Source organism: Hordeum vulgare, chromosome 5H (assembly GCF_904849725.1).
Source record: "Hordeum vulgare subsp. vulgare chromosome 5H, MorexV3_pseudomolecules_assembly, whole genome shotgun sequence".
Taxonomy (NCBI): Eukaryota; Viridiplantae; Streptophyta; class Magnoliopsida; order Poales; family Poaceae; genus Hordeum; species Hordeum vulgare.
In genome coordinates, this window is record NC_058522.1 from 581,294,465 (window position 1) to 581,312,396 (window position 17,932).

At 45.3% G+C, this 17,932-nt stretch overlaps 1 protein-coding gene across 2 annotated transcripts; it reads right to left on the reverse strand.

Moving 5' to 3' along the window:
- Nucleotides 1–8,821: 8,821 nt before the first annotated feature.
- Nucleotides 8,822–10,663, reverse strand: LOC123395159 (tropinone reductase homolog At2g29290-like). Of its 2 annotated transcripts, none has more exons than XM_045090097.1 (5): nucleotides 10,464–10,663; nucleotides 10,112–10,319; nucleotides 9,771–9,996; nucleotides 9,505–9,597; nucleotides 8,822–9,102 (listed from the first exon to the last, which is right to left on the reverse strand). In XM_045090097.1, the coding sequence occupies exons 1-5, from the start codon at nucleotides 10,547–10,549 to the stop codon at nucleotides 9,098–9,100; spliced, it is 618 nt and encodes a 205-aa protein (XP_044946032.1). In that variant the 5' UTR covers nucleotides 10,550–10,663; the 3' UTR covers nucleotides 8,822–9,097. The 2 variants fall into 2 exon arrangements, with proteins under 2 accessions (XP_044946032.1, XP_044946031.1); XM_045090096.1 differs by having other exon boundaries at nucleotides 9,491–9,597.
- Nucleotides 10,664–17,932: the final 7,269 nt, after the last annotated feature.

Sequence of the window (17,932 nt, forward strand, 5' to 3'; positions counted from 1 at the left end):
GCTACAAGCCCTGCCAAGGAAGGACAAATTTCCAAGCAAGGTGATCCAACAGTGCGCAAGAGACTCTCCATGGATAATGTTGCACCGGAGGCCAATGCATTGGTAGGGCCGGGGGGTTTGCTCGCACTCACCCAGGGGCATGGTGAGGACGGGGCACATGCCTCGCCTACCAGCAGTGCAAGCAGTAAAAGGGCTCGTGTTGATTCAAGTGGTGTGTCAGGTGATCGATCGGCGGCCTCCCTCGAGGAGGACCGCCGGATGCAATGAATATCCTAGCTTGGAACTGCCGGGGGGGGGGGGGGGGAACCGCCGGACAGTTCATGAGGTGTTGGCCCTCTCTAAAGCCAATTCCCCGGGGCTTGTTTTTCTTTCGGAAACAAGACATGCCTCTTCGAAGATGGAGAAACTCAAGTGGCGGTTGCAGATGAAGGGTTTTGCTGGCGTGTTGAGTGACGGCCTCAGTGGAGGCCTCACACTCTTTTGGGATGAGAAACTGCAAGTGACCGTGCTGGATTCTTGTGCACGGTACATTGACGTGCGGATTGTTGATGTGGCAAGTGATAAAAGCTGGAGAACGACGTTTGTCTATGGTGAACCTAGGGTTGAAAACCGTCATCTCATGTGGAGTTCGCTGTCCCAACTTCGTGCGGTTTCGTCGGAGCCGTGGTTAGTGTGTGGGGACTTTAATGAGGCAATGTGGCAGCATGAGCACATGTCAAGAGTCCAGCGCTCCGAAAATCAGATGGGGTTATTCCGGGATTGTTTGTTGGCATGTGAGTTATGGGATCTTGGTTTCTCGGGGTTTCCCTTTACATATGATAATGGGCAGATTGGAGAAAGGAACGTGCGTGTGCGCCTTGACCGAGCATGTGCGGATGAGGGGTGGAGGGAGCTCTTCCCTGCCGCGCAAGTGGTTCACTTGGCATCCTCATGTTCGGATCATAGTCCGATCGTGATTCGACTGGCTCTTGTGGATCCGAGGAGAACTAGAGCTTCTCCTCGGTATGAGATTATGTGGGAACGTCATCCGGCGTTGTCAGAGGTGGTGGCGAGTAGATGGCGGAAAAGCAAGCCGGCTGGTACCCTAGCGGCCGTGAGGGATGCCCTACATGAAATGATGAATGGCTTACGGGCGTGGAGTAAGGAAAATTTCGGCCATGTTGTTACTGAACTGGAGAAGCTACGGGCCGAACTGGCTGATTTACAGCTTAACGATGCGGACCGGTCGTTGATCCGCCATAAGATGTCTCAACTTGATGAGCTGCTTTACAGAGAAGAGATGATGTGGCTACAAAGATCACGCATTACGTGGCTGAAGGAAGGGGAGCGGAATACGGCATACTTGCATAGTCGTGCCGTATGGCGGGCGAGGAGGAACTACATTCAGAGACTCCGGCGGACTGATGGCTCATGGTGCTCCTCTCCGTCGGACATGGAACTCATGGCTACTTCCTACTTCAAGGAAGTCTATACCAAGGATCCGACTCTTACTCCGGAGGTCGTTCTCGACGCTATAGATTCTAAGGTATCTGAACAGATGAACGCCATGTTATGCGCGCCGTTTACAGAGGAGGAAGTGTCGAATGCCCTATTTCAAATAGGCCCACTTAAAGCTCCGGGCACGGATGGCTTTCCAGCAAGATTTTATCAACGGAATTGGGCAGCTCTAAAAACTGAGATCACAGCTGCTGTGCTGGAGTTCTTTGCCTCTGGCTCCATGCCAGAAGGGGTTAATGATACGGCGATTGTCCTTACTCTGAAAGTCCCTCATCCCAAGGAGCTTAAGGAGTTCAGGCCGATCAGCCTATGCAACGTAATTTACAAGCTGGTTTCAAAGTGCTTGGTTAATCGACTCCGTCCTTGTCTATCGGAGCTGATTTCTGAGAACCAGAGTGCCTTTATCCCGGGCCGGCTCATCTCGGACAACTCTATCATTGCCTTCGAGTGCATCCATCACATACAATCTTTGAAGAGCAACAATCGGGCGGCCTGTGCGTACAAACTCGATCTCTCAAAGGCGTACGATCGGGTCGACTGGGATTTTCTGGAGAAGGCGCTGAGACGATGGGGTTTTTCGGAGCAATGGATCGCTTGGATAATGACGTGTGTCAGATCTGTTCGGTATTCGGTTAAACTCAATGGGAAGCTTCTGGAGGCTTTTACACCATCGCGAGGCCTTCGCCAAGGTGACCCACTGTCTCCGTTTTTGTTTCTCTTTGTCGCTGATGCGTTATCTGCTCTTCTATCTAAATCAGTGAACGATGGTAGATTGAACGGGGTGAGCATTTGTCGAGGTGCACCGGAGATATCTCACCTTCTCTTTGCCGATGATACCTTGCTATTTTTTTGAAGCTTCAGGCCAACAGGCGAATGTTGTTAAAGGTTTGTTGAACACTTTTTCCTCGGCGACGGGTCAACTTATAAACCCCGAGAAGTGTTCCATCCTTTTTTCTGACAATTGTGGTGGGTCAGTTGCGGATGATATCAAGAATACATTGGAGGTAACACAGCAGGTGTTTGAGCCAAAATACCTTGGACTGCCGGTCCCTGACGGACGAGTTCATAAAGGGCAATTCGAGACGTTGCAAGACAGATTGAGGAAAATTCTTATTGATTGGAGTGAACAATATGTCTCGGTTGGAAATAAAGAGATTCTTATCAAGGCCGTGGCTCAGGCGATATCCACCTATGTGATGAGTGTGTTCAAACTACCGGCCTCAGTGTGCGATGACCTAACCAAGATGATGAGGCAATACTGGTGGGGGGTGGAAAACGGCAAAAGGAAGATGGCCTGGCTGAGTTGGGAGAGGATGATGTTGCCCAAAGCAATGGGGGGCATGGGATTCCGAGACATGAGGGCTTTCAATCAAGCTCTGCTTGCAAAGCAAGCCTGGCGCCTATTGGATAGCCCAGATAGCCTTTGTGCGAGATTACTGAAGGCCAAATACTATCCAAGGGGAAATTTGCTAGACACGGTATTCTCGTCTAACAGTTCGGCGGTCTGGAAGGGTATTGTTCATGGTCTTGAGCTGGTGAAAAAGGGCATTATATGGCGAGTCGGCAACGGTCTTATGATTAAAACCTAGAGAGATGCTTGGATTCCTCCTGGCCACAACTTCAGGCCGATCACCCCTAAAGGGAACTGTCGGTACAATCGGGTGGCTGATTTTCTGAATGAGCATGGTGCATGGGATTTGGAACGGCTTAGGGAGCATGTTTGGGACATGGATGTTAGGGCGATCTTGATGATCCGCACATCTCCAAGGAACGGGCAGGATTTCATCGCTTGGGCTCCGGAGCGGTCTGGACAGTTCTCCGTTCGTAGCGCCTATCATCTAGCTACAGAAGCTCAATTCTCAATGCAGCTAAGCTCGTCAAGTAATAATGCTTCAGGTCGAAGGCCCATCTGGCAGCGAATTTGGAGCTCTCAAGTGCCTCTTAAGATGAGAATTATGGCGTGGAAGGTTGTCTCTGGGGCTCTCGCCACAAATGAGTGCAAGAAGTATAGACACATCTCGACTAGGGATAGCTGTCGGGTGTGCGGACGAGAAAAGGAGACTAGCTTCCATGCTCTAGTGTCATGTGAGCATGCGCAGAGGATATGGAATCAGATGAGAACAGTATGGCGTCTTCCGAGCCAAGAGCTTCTCCAGGATTCAGGGAAGGAGTGGCTATTAAATGTCCTGGCTAACTGCGATGACCACATGCGGGATTGCACGATCATGTTAATATGGAGGATCTGGTCGTTACGATCGGACCTTACGCACGGAAAGGATGATCCTCCCGTAACGGCAACGTCGGACTTCCTTCAGAGCTATATGAACTCCTTGAACCTGTGTGGTCGATTCTCTACAGATGATATCCTCAAAGGGAAAATGCCTGTCGTTCGGGATGCAATCGTCGAGGTTCCCGCTCCTCCAACGGGTCTGCACTGGCCACGACCGCCCTTGGGCTGGGCGGCGCTATTGGTGGACGGGGCATTCATGCAAGAGGACGGGTCGGCGGCAGTAGGTATGATACTTCGGGATCATGAAGGAAGTGTGATCTTCGCGGCGTATAGATGCATCTTTAACTGCAACGATGCGCTGGAAGCGGAGCTACATGCGATAATGCAGGGCATGGCCTTGGCCCTGCAGCACTCGGCCCTGCCAATTGTGGTTCAGTCAGACTCATCTATGGCACTAGGCGCACTGACCGGGGATAGCTTATCCAGGTCAGCTTATGGGCACTTGGTATTAGAGATCAAGCGTCATATTCAGGATCGAGAGTTTGTTCCATCAAAACTAAAGCGTGAGCAAAATAGGGTAGCACATCGGTTGGCATTGTACAGTCGTACGGAGTCTACTACTGCCGTATGGCTGGGGAGGAGCCCACCTTGTATTGAGGAGTTGGTGCCTCTTGATTGTAACCCTATAATTATGGAATAAAACTCTCTTTCTATCGAAAAAATAAAATGTGCAACAATCTTCTTGTCTAATCGACTAGGCTACGCTGACTTCGGTATCTCAGCCTATGCCATGCCTACTTCCATAGGGAACATCACGAGGCTCGAGATCCTTAATCTTGCTTTGAACCAACTGTACAATCATCATTCATGTTCATATGCTATTGTGTATGCACAATCTTAGGATGATTGTTCTCTACGGGAACGATTTGAGTGGTCAAATACCACCTCATTTGTTCAATAACACACTTTGCTTAAATAAGTAATTTATGGAAATGACAAACTGTTAGGTCCTATAACGCACAACATTGAATCCCTATCCATGCTTGAGCTCCTGAGCCCAGATATTAAGTAACTTTCTGGAATAGTGCCAAAAGCCATGTTCAACATGTCAAAGTTACAATACCTATTTAGCAATAAACTTACTGGATCTATATTCCAAATAATGAAATTATGAGCTTCCAAATGTTGCGGTAGTTTTCCCTAGATAATAAAACCTTCTTCAGCCCGTTCCCAACAGGGTTTACATCATGCCAATACCTACAAGTACTTCTTTTGTCCGAGAATTCCCTTGTGGATGGTGTGCCAACATGGTTACCAAAACGCACACACCTCAAACAACTTGTATTATGTTTTAATAATCTCATTGGCTCGATCCCAACTACTCTTAGCATTCTCACACCAGTCTTAATATGTTACAACAACTCACCCACGGCAATCTGAAAGGGGATACTCCGCGAGAATTGGGTCTTATGGAGGAACTCTCTTACGAGATGATTCGTATTCAAAGGAATGCTTCCTCTCTCTTGCACATCTGTGCCTTTGTGCTTGGATCCAGAAAGAACCAAGTAACTGCATGTTGCGTACTCTTGTTGCAACCATGGACTGACTAGGGTATGTGTGGGCTCATACCATGGACTGACTCTTGCTGCACCTTGGAGGAGAAGAAGCAAGCAGCAAGCACATACATATGGGTGGGCTTATACCGTCTAATTCGGGTATCTGGCAGGCCATCACAAGTGGTCCAAATTTATTAGATGATTAAGGAAATTAGTGTGCGAGTTCTTCCTTTTAACATGAAGGAATGAAATTTACTCTTCTCTTTTTTGTATGCATATCTTTGTACTGATCAATAGTGCAAGGTTTGGCCCTTAGGGAACGGGGAACCTAAGTCGTGCATGTCGTGTACCGGTATGGTTTGTGGTCACTTTGCATTGGTTGTAGCCTATAGTGGCCCCCTCGTATTCACTCATAGGTTGCATGTGTCATGCCCTTCGATTTCTAGCTCGTAGCATTGGGCTCGCCGAGATTAACCCATTGACCGAAACCGAAAGGAACAGGCCCCCCGCGTCGCCCTCCCCGAGCGAGGCGACCGGGGCGGCTCCCCACTCCTTCCCCTGCCCACGAGTCGCCGCCGCCCTCCCCCCTCGCCGCTTCCGTCGGCAGGCGCGGCCGGGCGTTGCCCTTGCAGCGCCCCGCAGTCCGGCAGTGGCGGGCCCCCTTCTTCCCCCATCGCTGGACCAGGCTCGGGCATGCGGTCCTGGCGGCGGAGCCCTTCGGCGGGCGGCGCTCCGACGCGGATCTGGATGGCGACGGTGCGGAGGCGTTGCCACTTGGCGGTGGTGATGGCCCATGGCTTGCGGCGGCCGGCGGCGCCCGACTGGCTCAGATATAGGCCCTAGGGGCCCGATCTGGGTCGGGGCGAGCCTGCTGGGGGGCTGTGATGGGTTGTTCGCCGGTGGCTCTGGCGAGCTCCTCACGACAGGGACGACGGCTGCTGTGCCGCGACTGCTGCAGCTTGGCGGCGGAGCTTCATGGGCCCGCTCTGGGCTCGGTTGGACATTTGATCTGGTGTGCCTCTGCTGCTATGTCCGGTCTGCTATCGCCTAAGCCGGTGGAGGTTGTTCCCTCCCTCGTGGCTGCGGTGCTGTCGGTCCTTGTTTACGGGTGTATCGTTTGGATCCGACCGGCCTCGCTTCGTTGGCCGTGGTGAGACGACGACGGTATCCTCATGACTGTGTTGGTGCATGTTGGTGGGTGGCGGGTGTGGTGGAGCCGAAGGTTGGTCCTGGGTGGCGGGTGCGAGGGGTCGGGAGAAATCCATGTCGGGTCTTGCCGGCACCAACGTGGTGACGCCTGCGGGCGCCGCCATCCTTCTTGAAGGGCGTCGGGTGACCCTCTCACCCCACCACCCTCCGTGTACCGGGAGAAATCCTAGGATTCGTCCGGGCAGCAGCGTCGACATCGTCGCATTCCTTCTTGAAGGTGGTGCTTGGTACACGACAACTCGGTGGCTTTGGAGCGTGGTGGTTATCTTCGGTGGGCACAGCGGTCGCGGGGAGCCGTAGCTTTCGTTGATCCGGCATTGTTGGCATTTTTCTCTTATTTTCTCTTGTATTTTCTTTTGGGCGTGCTTTTGTGCTGTCCGCCCCAGCGTTGATCGGGACGTTGTATCTGTTGGTTGCTATATCCATATAGTGGGACGAAAGCCTATTTCGAGCATTGGGCTCGCCGTCCTAAGTGATGCGGTTGCTCTACTCTAGATCCAGGTGTTTGCCTCTGCATGCACCACCAATCGGGTGGCTCGGCCTCGGTGGTGGGGCCACAATAACTTGGCTTACTTAGTTCATATGCTGTTCAGTTGGGGTGAGATTGCTTGTATTATAGGTCTTGGTGAAATGATGTCATATGAATTAGTCAAATATGCGGAAGGTGCTTGGGGTATCGCTTTCAATTTGAAATCATAAAATGTTGGGATTGTACTAATGGGCGATGGGTTGATGATACAAGAGAGAAATTTCCTAAAACCAACATGAAGAATCGTTCAGATACCACCGAGTGACGCTTACTTGTGAAGTGTTGTAAATGCTCTTCCTAAACCCATTGATGCGAAAGGAAAGATTATATCCATCTTAATATCTCTTAGTTGAATCTTCTACTCCTAGTATAACTTCTAGGTCTTCTGTATACGAAACTCTTCGAATAAGGCTTATTTTTATCGGCTAGATTATCCCTATAGGTATGGTCTGCGAGACTTAATGATTGGAGACAGATAGACTACTAAAATAACAGTAGTCACATATACGAGTTTCGACCAAAAAGGGCAAGATGTAATATTTGTTATGTAGCTATTGGTTGAAGAACATCCTTCATCGCTCAAGTAGTAACCACTTCCCATGAGGAGGGAGCTATGGAATACAATAATGTATTAACTGGAATGGCGAATTAACATGCTACATTATAATACCCCTCCCCTTATGCAAGAGCAGTCCTGGTTGGGTATTTTAAGTATCGCAAACGCTATACTTTAATAATTTATGATGATCTCTCCAAACAGGCACACACTTATTGCTAAAGGCCCTTATGTTAAGAACACCTCTCAGTCGGGAGCCTTATCCATGAGATGTTTTCTATTTGTATTCATGTCTTTAGAAATAGCTGCTAAGTTAAATTCTCTCTTAGGCGAAGGAAGTATGACCGCTTTATTAATAGTTGAGACTTAATTTGGAGACATTTCTGCCTATATTCCTACTAACATAATCTCCAATGTAGATGGATAAATATTCTTATCTACGGACCTATTCTACATCGGAATTCGTACCATTGCTAGTGTTGGTATTTCCCCACTAGAGTGTAATTAATCAGTGACGCAATTTAAAGCCATGAAACAAGTAGCTGGGAAATCATAACTGAAACTAGCTCAATTTGCAGAGTTACAAGCCTTTGCACAATTCACCTCTGTTCTCGATAAAAGGAAGGATCGATTGACAAGGGGTCGACAGTTAAGGGAATTTCTTAAACAATCTCAGGAAAAATCTCTCCAGGTTGAAATGCATATAGCTAATATGTACACTGGAACAAGAGGATGATGTCTCGACTCGTTAGAAATTGAACATGTAAATAAATTTAAGGATGAGTTTCGTAAACATCTAACAGATATTGCACCTCAACTCCAAGATATTATATCTTCTAGCAAGACATTCACAGAGCTAGCAGAAATCCTTTTGAATGGGCTTTAAGATGAGGAACAAGGCCCATGTGGTTGCATGGTCCAATATGTTATCAACCTTTGACGTGTGCAGGTATACGCTGCCCGTACATTGGGTGGTTCAATTCGGGCACGAAAAAAAAGGGTGTTCGAATGGCCCGTTAGAATATTATGACCGTTTCAAGTTTTCAAGCAAAGTATGCTCTCATCTTAAGCTTATAGTACTTATTAATCTACTCCACAACGCTAGCTTGAAAGTAGTGCCCCATCCATCTTCATACTAAAACCAGAATGACTCATATGTTCAGTAAAAATGAGGCCCAAATTTGTACACGCGTACGTAAGCTATCCAGTGAAATGTGCCAAGGTGTCCACAGTGATACTACTTGTTACCGAAGGCATAATTTACTTACTTTTTATTTATCTTTTGCTCCACTTTCATAGGCATGTATTTTCCAAGTAATCAAGACCTTATGAAGCGGCCCTGAATCCGGGGAATTGATAGTTAAGAACTAATGGTTCGACCACCATCGATGCAAATGATTTGGCCGGTGATAAAAGAAGCTGCGGGCATGCATAGGAATGACACTGCCGTGGCGATCTCCACCGGCTTGCCGCTCCGTCCCAACGGGGTCTTCAAGTGCTGTTGCTTCATAAACTCGGCATCAATCTGTGAATTGACAATAACCAATTATTATCCACATTTACTTTTAGAAAGATGTGAAAATGGCAAGTAATTTGAAAAAAGGGCTTCTAATTTCTTTGTTGGAGAGACTAGAGAACAAGATATGCTATACAGATTTTTTGGCCGTGAATTAGTGATTGGAACAATATCAATCCTGTAAGCTCTTAATCTTGTATCGTACAGAAAACACCGCTAGTGTTTGCTTCGATCTATTAAGAGATGGCTATTTTGGTGCAAATAATCGTTTGGAACATTATAATTTTCCCTCCAAATATAAAGTGAACTTATTATCTCATGAAATATCTACAAAAATATGGTTTAATTTCATATGTTGTTGTTTAAACAAGAAAAATGCATGCTAGGCACTACTTACATCTTTAATCATACCGGTTGTGATAAAACCAGGAGCGATGGCATTCACGCGAATCTTGTCGGGCCCCCATTCGGTGGCCAAACTCCTCGTAAGCTGGTGCATTGCACCTAAATAATAAAGGAAAAGGACAACCATCACAAAAAACACAAAAATCTACTGAATTTAACGTACCAAATAATATTTCAAAATTCGTGAAAACCATGGATCCATTCTGATCGAATGACACAAATAAACATCATGATAGTATATTTCGGCAATTAAGTGTACATGTAGATAGTACCTTTTGTGGTAGCATAAATTGTGTAGCCTGCAAAGCCGATTGAGCCTCCAATAGAAGACATGTTTATGATGCTGCCTCCTCCAACAATAGAAGCGTGCAGGAGAAGAGGGTGTGCGAGTTGGCTGAGATGGAAGGTCGACTCCAAGTTGGTGGTCATCAGATTCGAGTATTCCTCCGATGTACATCCAACAGTGGGCTTGTAGAACAATTGTGCCGCATTGTTCACCTATGTTATTTGGATGAAGGGAGGTTTCACCAACTCATCTTAGCAAGTCGCGTCGAGGCTTCAAATATAGAACTTACATGGCATATTTAACTTCCATATATAGAACATAACTTACTAGCATGTCGAGCTTAGAGTCGAAGGTTTGACAGACCGTCTCCATAAGCTTCTCCCTATCAGCACGTATGGACACATCGCAGACAGAGACGGTGACCTGGAGGTTCTTCTCCTCCCACCGCCGACGGCACTCCTCCAGCTCCGCCGCGTTCCGGGAGCAGGTATGCACCCTCGCACCAAACCTAGCAAGCTCCTCCACGATGGCATGTCTATTCGAGGACAAATTAAGATGAGGTCCAAGTAACATGTATTAGATACTACTTCCTCCGTAAACTAATATAAGAGGAGTACTAACTACATTTGCAGAATGAAGAGAGTCATGCGTGCATGTGTGAACATATGATATGATATACCCTATCCCTTTGGTGCCGCCGGTGACGAGCGCGGTGGCGCCGGCCAGGCTCCACATCTCCTCCCTGCTTCCGCAGTCAGCAGCCATATTTCTCAGACCCAGCTCTGTTGCTAGATCAGTTGAGAGACTTGTCTGTTGGTTGCTGCCACGGACGGAGATCACACCATTTTATAGCCATGAGCCCAGGACAGGTACAAGAACTCAACAAATTAAGCTGTCAACGCCTCCTCCAGCTGGAGAAGGCAAGGTCACATGACATGGTCGCTTCTGGCCAAATATACGGCCGGCCGGCAGTATTTTGACACGCCGCTATGCCAACTTAATTTGCTCGTGATAACATTATATATACGCCGAGTGACGACGAACCAAATTTGCAGGCGATACCATTTATAAGTACGGCGAGTGACAACTGACAATGAAACCTGGAGGCCATTATTGCTAGTGATGACTTGGTCTGCTAGAATTTTCAAGGACATCAAGCCGGCAACGAGGGCATGCTTCTGCGATGTGTTGTATCGAATAATCTAATGCTCCATGAGCTCGATGTTGTCGTGAGCAATTTTTGGAGCTTCCTGAGACAAAACGTGCTTATGCGATCAACCACTCATGACAACTGGAATTACCCCTCTTCGGTCCATGGAAAGATGTGTAGCCGCGTACCGCTTTTTGAGACAATGATTCGGGTTTTCTCTCTTTCGTCGATCATTTTGATAGATGTTTTCTTTCTAGTTTTTCGATCTAAGATCGGTTTCCGTCGCCCACTGTCGTCGTTGACCACCGTGCTTCTCGGTTTCCGATCTATTCTTATTTTGTTAATTTTCACCGCATATTATAAATATCTTGCAGTTCCAGAATGCTCGTACATTAAAAAAAAGGCCGTGCCATTCAGATTTTTTTTTCTTCAAAAAGCCATTCAGAAAATTGTTCCGGCACTTTACGATTGTTCATTCTGTGTAAAACATTTATCTTCGCAAGTCTAAGGAAAAATTATCACCATTCAAAATTTGTTCGTCACATTAGAAAATGATCACACGTATAAACAAAGTTATGTTCATCAGTTCATGCCATTTTGAAACATGTTCATCATGTAGTGAAGTTTTTCACATACACTTTTTTTTACTGTTTATTCAATAATTTTTCAGCATATGTTTTATATTTATATAACATATAATTTATAATATTCATCAGGATTTTTTCAGAAAATGTTTAAGGTTTATTGGAGAAATAGTTCGAATGTATTGGAAAAAGATCAACATGTACAGAAAAATGTTAAATGTGTGTTGGAAATACTTAGAATGTATTTAAAATATTCCCAAATATAGGAGTAGGATTTATATCATAGCTTGCTGCAGTACTAGTTAAGGTTGTCGGCGGTGTTGAAGTTTGAAAAATGTGCGTCATGTGTCAAACAAAATACAGCATGCATAATAAAATGTGTACTAAGTGTACTGCAAAAAATTTGGACATCTATTTAAAAAATAAAAAGGAAAAACTATAACTAAAAGAAAATCCTCAAAAACATTAAACAAAAACACAGGAAAAGTCAAAAGCTAAAAACCACCTATAGTACTTCTGTGCGCACAGGCCTTATATGTACAAGAAACCAGCCACGCTGTCCTAATGGGCCTATCACTGTAGTTCTAAATTTCTGGTCGAAATCTATATGAACTAAAAATCCAGATACTATATTTATAAAACATATAGTTCTGAAGCAAATATTGCAATGTTACAATTTAGCTTAGTTAATATATATATATTTTAAAATTTCATTTTATTTAAAATAAGTTATTTATGTTTAAATAATACACAATGTGTATTTAAAGGATGTTCATCATATATTAACAAATGTTGAATATAGTTAAAAAATATTCAGTTTGTGTTTTAGAGTATTAAGTGTATACTAAAAAAACCATTTTATACAAAATTATTTATCATATATTAAGAACTGTTCATAGTATATTAGAAAAATGTTCAGCATATATTGAAGAAATTTTCACAACGTCTTTAGATAATGTTCATGTTGTATAAAAAGTAGATTTATAAATGTCCAGAAAAACATAAAAATATCAGAAGAAAAACCCGAAAGAGCCAAAAGAAAAAGACGGAGAACGAAAACAAGGACGCGTGGAACCCATATTGAAAACAAAACCACGAACAAATAAAGAAGGAAACAACGCACAACCGAAAAAAAATCCTTCTAGAACATTTACAAAACTATCACGAACGGAAAAGTAGGAAACCGTTACTGTGTTTGATTGAGGGCGTCTGGCCTTTTGACACCTGCGAGAGTGAAATGGGATCGGCCATTGGCGATGGAAGCTGTCTTGTCTTCCGTATTCGTACTTTTGTCTAGTATTATATCTTCTCTTGTTCATTAACGCGTATGACTCGTGTAAAGACGGAAAATAAAAAGGATAGGCTCGTGTGCTTTCATAACGGAATTTAAGTGTATAGTACCAACTTCATATCATAATCAAATAAAACAAACCACTGGAATCATAATACATGACTTTTTGAGAAGTAACTCTGTTTCAGCTTTGGCTTTCTAGTTCTTATCTGGAAATGCAATGGGCAATAACAGTTTCATGCCATCTTCAGTGTGACTTGAGCATCTTGCATGTCGCAAACAGACACAGTTTGAATTCCAAGCGAGGGTGCCCCAATTTCCGACGACACACCCGCAACTACTGGTGATTGCTGCATTCCTTCGCGAAGAAGTTTTTTTTAGAAAAGCCGTCGCCCCGGCCTCTGCATCGAAAGATGCATGCGACCTTTTATTTAAACAAAGATAAAGTTGTTTGAGTCGAGTGCATTTGAAAATAGTAAAAGACATGCAAGACACACAGCGCCATTCGCGTCACAACCGGCTATAGTAATATAACTAGATGATTAGCCACCTATCGTATTAATATGTCGTCATCCAAATCGGTTGAAGATACCCAGAGCTATCATCTCCCAACGGACACACCCAGTAACCAAAGGCTCCCTGGCCTTCACAGGAGTGAGTAATGACCACGCGCGGATCAAGACAGTAGCCCGGAATAAAACCTGCAAAAAATTGATAGAGCTATATCTGTTAAACAATAAATCATTTCTGCAGTTCCATGTAGTCCAAAGTAATGCACAGGTTCCCACACGAGTAAGCTGTGCCAATTCAAAATCAACCCGCTGTAGCCACGTCCCAAAGAACATGTTTATGCTAGTTGGAGGAGTAATATTGAAAGCAATGTGAATCGTGCGCCATAATAGTTTAGCCAACGGGCAGTCGAGAAAGAGGTGCTTATTACTTTCCTTATTGTTACAGAAGCTGCATCTTAGATTTCCTTTCCAATTTCGTTTTGCGAGATTGTCTTTTGTTAGAATAACACCTTTGTCGACAAACTATATAAAGATCTTTATTCTGAGAGGCACTTTGACTTTCCAAATACGCATGGATTTTGGAATAGGCACCACATCTATGAGGTGCAAATATATAGATTTTACAGTGAAAACTTCATTAGTTGTCAACTTCCATCGAATACTATCAGGTGAGTCAGAAAGGCTGATGCTCATTAACCTTGTGACTAAATGCAGCCATTTCACCCATCTGTCCCCAATCAGGGAGTGCCGAAACTAAATGTTTAGAGGTGTCTCATGCAATACCGACACAACAGTCGCCTGTCGACATTGGACGGTATTGTATAGCTGCGGATACTGAATAGCTAAGGGCGCCTCCCCTAACCATGTATCCTCCCAGAATCTAACTAATTCACCCTTACCTAGGATAAACTTAGTCCTTTGGAAAAATGCATTTTTAGCCCTCATCAGACCTTTCCAGAAAGGGGAGTCAGTTGGCCTACAAGTGACTTGCGCTAAAGTCTTGCTTTGTAAGTACTTGTTCTTTAAAATTTATACCCACATGCCTTCTGTTTCCACAGATAATATGAGCAGCCATTTACTGAGCAAGCATCTGTTCTTAACCTCTAGATTCGCAATTCCTAAACCCCCTTGCTCCCTGGGTCTGCAGATAATGTCCCACCTAGTAAGCCTATACTTGGTTTTGACATCATCACTTTGCCAGAAAAAAACAAGCCCGATAGAAATCTAATCTTTTTCGCACCCTAACCGGTATTTCGAAAAAGGATAGAAGAAAAATTGGCATGCTTGTTAAAACAGAATTAACAAGTATCAACCGTCCCCCGTACGATAAAAGCTTGCCTTTCGAGCAGCTTAGCTTTTTTCCGAATCGTTCTTTGATACACTTCCACTCCTTATTTGTTAGCCTTCGGTGGTGAATAGGAATACCTAAATAGGTAAATGGTAAACTTCCACTTGCACAACCGAACAGTTGGTTGTAAGTGTCTTGCTCAGCTTTGGCCTTTCCAAAGCAGAAAAATTCACTTCTGTTGAAATTTATCTTCAACCCGGAAAGCTGCTCAAATAAGCACAACATGATTTTTATGTTTCTGGCCTTGTCTAAATCATGTTCCATGAAAAGAATCGTATCATCTGCATACGGTAGGATTGAGACACCTCCATCCACTAGATGCGGTATTAGTCCACCTACGAGATCTTTCTCACCAGCCCTCCTAATCATTAAAGCCAACATATCCTCTACAATGTTAAAAAGAATAGGAGACATAGGATCCCCCTGTCTGAGACCCTTCAGTGTCTGGAAGAAGTGTCCGACATCATCATTCACTTTGTCCTTCACGAAGAAGTAACCATCCCCCAATTAAGCATTTTTGGACTCGAAGCTGTGATTTTAGTGGCTACTTGTTACATACTGCTTCCCGTAATACTTGTACTAAGACTCAAAGTGTGTTTGCATTCTGCATAGTTGATGATGATCGTGAACACTTGTATTGTGTTCCTGTTGATTGCTTATGTACTGTTAGAATAAAACGCTAATGCAAGATCATAGACGACATACCGAGACACGATATTTGTTAACAAGGTTCACCGGTATGGCTACATCCCGGGGACATGACTACGGGCACTCCTCCCCAAGATACCGCAACACCGGCCGCCCGGGCGTCGGCACAAGTCGCCGGCTCCCCCGCGTACCTATTGCTATCCGGTCGTCATGAGTTACAACGTGTGGTGCCCCTCGATATATAAGAGGCCTAGGATACAACGTGTCCTACACGACTCGTACCTATCCACACCAATTACAACTCCAAGTCCACGTAACCCCTTGCGTACATAATATTCGACACAAATATAACAAACTTCACGTTGGCGAATATTCTGCACCACCTAGAAGTTGTCCATGCATCGAGCCTCCATGCATGTACTCCGGACTTGGGTTGTCTTCTTTGTAGCTTACTTAGAGCTACCCGACGGGTCTAACTTGCCGCCACCATGAGACTCCACTGCTACTCCTGCAGCTCCACTGTTCATGACTCCACCTGCAATAGTGCTTCCTTGCAACTTGTAAAGATGCGAAGCCGTCCTCTCTCCTATCATCACGATCATCCCATCTTCTATGATTTCCATGGTCTTCTTATCCCGATCACAACGGAATTCCGTACCGTCACCATGAAGAACACCAAACGAAATTAGATTCCTCCTTAGCCCTGGTGTTGGGGAACGTCGCATGGGAAACAAAAAATTTCCTACGCGCACGAAGACCTATCATGGTGATGTCCATCTACGAGAGGGGATGAGTGATCTACGTACCCTTGTAGATCGTACAGCAGAAGCGTTAGTGAACGCGGTTGATGTAGTGGAACGTCCTCACGTCCCTCGATCCGCCCCGCGAACAATCCCGCGATCAGTCCCACGATCTAGTACCGAACGGACGGCACCTCCGCGTTCAGCACACGTACAGCTCAACGATGATCTCGGCCTTCTTGATCCAGCAAGAGAAACGGAGAGGTAGAAGAGTTCTCCGGCAGCGTTACGGCACTCCGGAGGTTGGTGATGACCTTGTCTCAGCAGGGCTCCGCCCGAGCTCTGCAGAAACGCGATCTAGAGGAAAAACCGTGGAGGTATGTGGTCGGGCTGCCGTGGAAAAGTCGTCTCAAATCAGCCCTAAAACCTCCGTATATATAGGTGGGAGGGAGGGGAGGAGGCAGCCTCAAAACCTAAAGGTTTGGCCGAAATTGGAGGTGGAGGAGTCCTACTCCAATCCTACTTGGAGTAGGATTCCACCTTCCCACTTGGAAACTCTTTCCACCTTGTGTTTTTTCCTTCTCAAACCTTATGGGCCTTAGTGGAAACTTATTCTAGCCCACTAGGGGCTGGTTTATCTCTTCCCATAGTCCATGAGACCCCTTGGGGCGTGACACCTCTCCCGATGGTCCCCGGCACCCCTCCCGGCACTCCCGGTACACTACCGATGAGCCCGAAACTTTTCCGGTAATGCACGAAAACCTTCCGGTAACCAAATGAGGTCATCCTATATATCAATCTTCGTTTCCGGACCATTCGGGAAACCCTCGTGACGTCCGTGATCTCATCCGGGACTCCGAACAACATTCGGTAACCAACCATATAACTCAAATACGCATAAAACAACGTCGAACCTTAAGTGTGCAGACCCTGCGGGTTCGAGAACTATGTAGACATGACCCGAGAGACTCCTCGGTCAATATCCAATAGCGGGACCTGGATGCCCATATTGGATCCTACATATTCTACGAAGATCTTATCGTTTGAACCTCAGTGCCAAGGATTCATATAATCCCGTATGTCATTCCCTTTGTCCTTCGGTATGTTACTTGCCCGAGATTCGATCGTTAGTATCCGCATACCTATTTCAATCTCGTTTACCGGCAAGTCTCTTTACTCGTTCCGTAATACAAGATCCCGCAACTTACATTAAGTTACATTGCTTGCAAGGCTTGTGTGTGATGTTGTATTACCGAGTGGGCCCCGAGATACCTCTCCGTCACACGGAGTGACAAATCCCAGTCTCGATCTATACTAACTCAACGAACACCTTCGGAGATACCTGTAGAGCATCTTTATAGTCACCCAGTTACATTGGGACGTTTGATACACACAAAGCATTCCTCCGGTGTCCGTGAGTTATATGATCTCATGGTCATAGGAACAAATACTTGACACGCAGAAAACACTAGCAACAAAATGACACGATCAACATGCTACGTCTATTAGTTTGGGTCTAGTCCATCACATGATTCTCCTAATGATGTGATCCCGTTATCAAGTGACAACACTTTCCTATGGCCAGGAAACCTTGACCATCTTTGATCAACGAGCTAGTCAACTAGAGGCTTACTAGGGACAGTGTTTTGTCTATGTATCCACACAAGTATTGTGTTTCCAATCAATACAATTATAGCATGGATAATAAACGATTATCATGAACTAAGAAATATAATAATAACTAATTTATTATTGCCTCTAGGGCATATTTCCAACAGTCTCCCACTTGCACTAGAGTCAATAATCTAGTTCACATCACCATGTGATTCCAACGAATCCAACACCCATATAGTTATGGGGTCTGATCACGTCTTG

Bases quoted from the DNA above. Each gene is read 5' to 3' on its own strand.
- LOC123395159 (XM_045090096.1), bottom strand. From the start codon at position 10,549: ATGGCTGCTGACTGCGGAAGCAGGGAGGAGATGTGGAGCCTGGCCGGC. The intron at 9,598-9,770 runs GTACTATCTACA...TTTATTATTTAG, and splicing joins AATTTATGCTACCACAAAAG to GTGCAATGCACCAGCTTACG. The intron at 9,103-9,490 runs GTAAGTAGTGCC...GTCAATTCACAG, and splicing joins CAACCGGTATGATTAAAGAT to ATTGATGCCGAGTTTATGAA.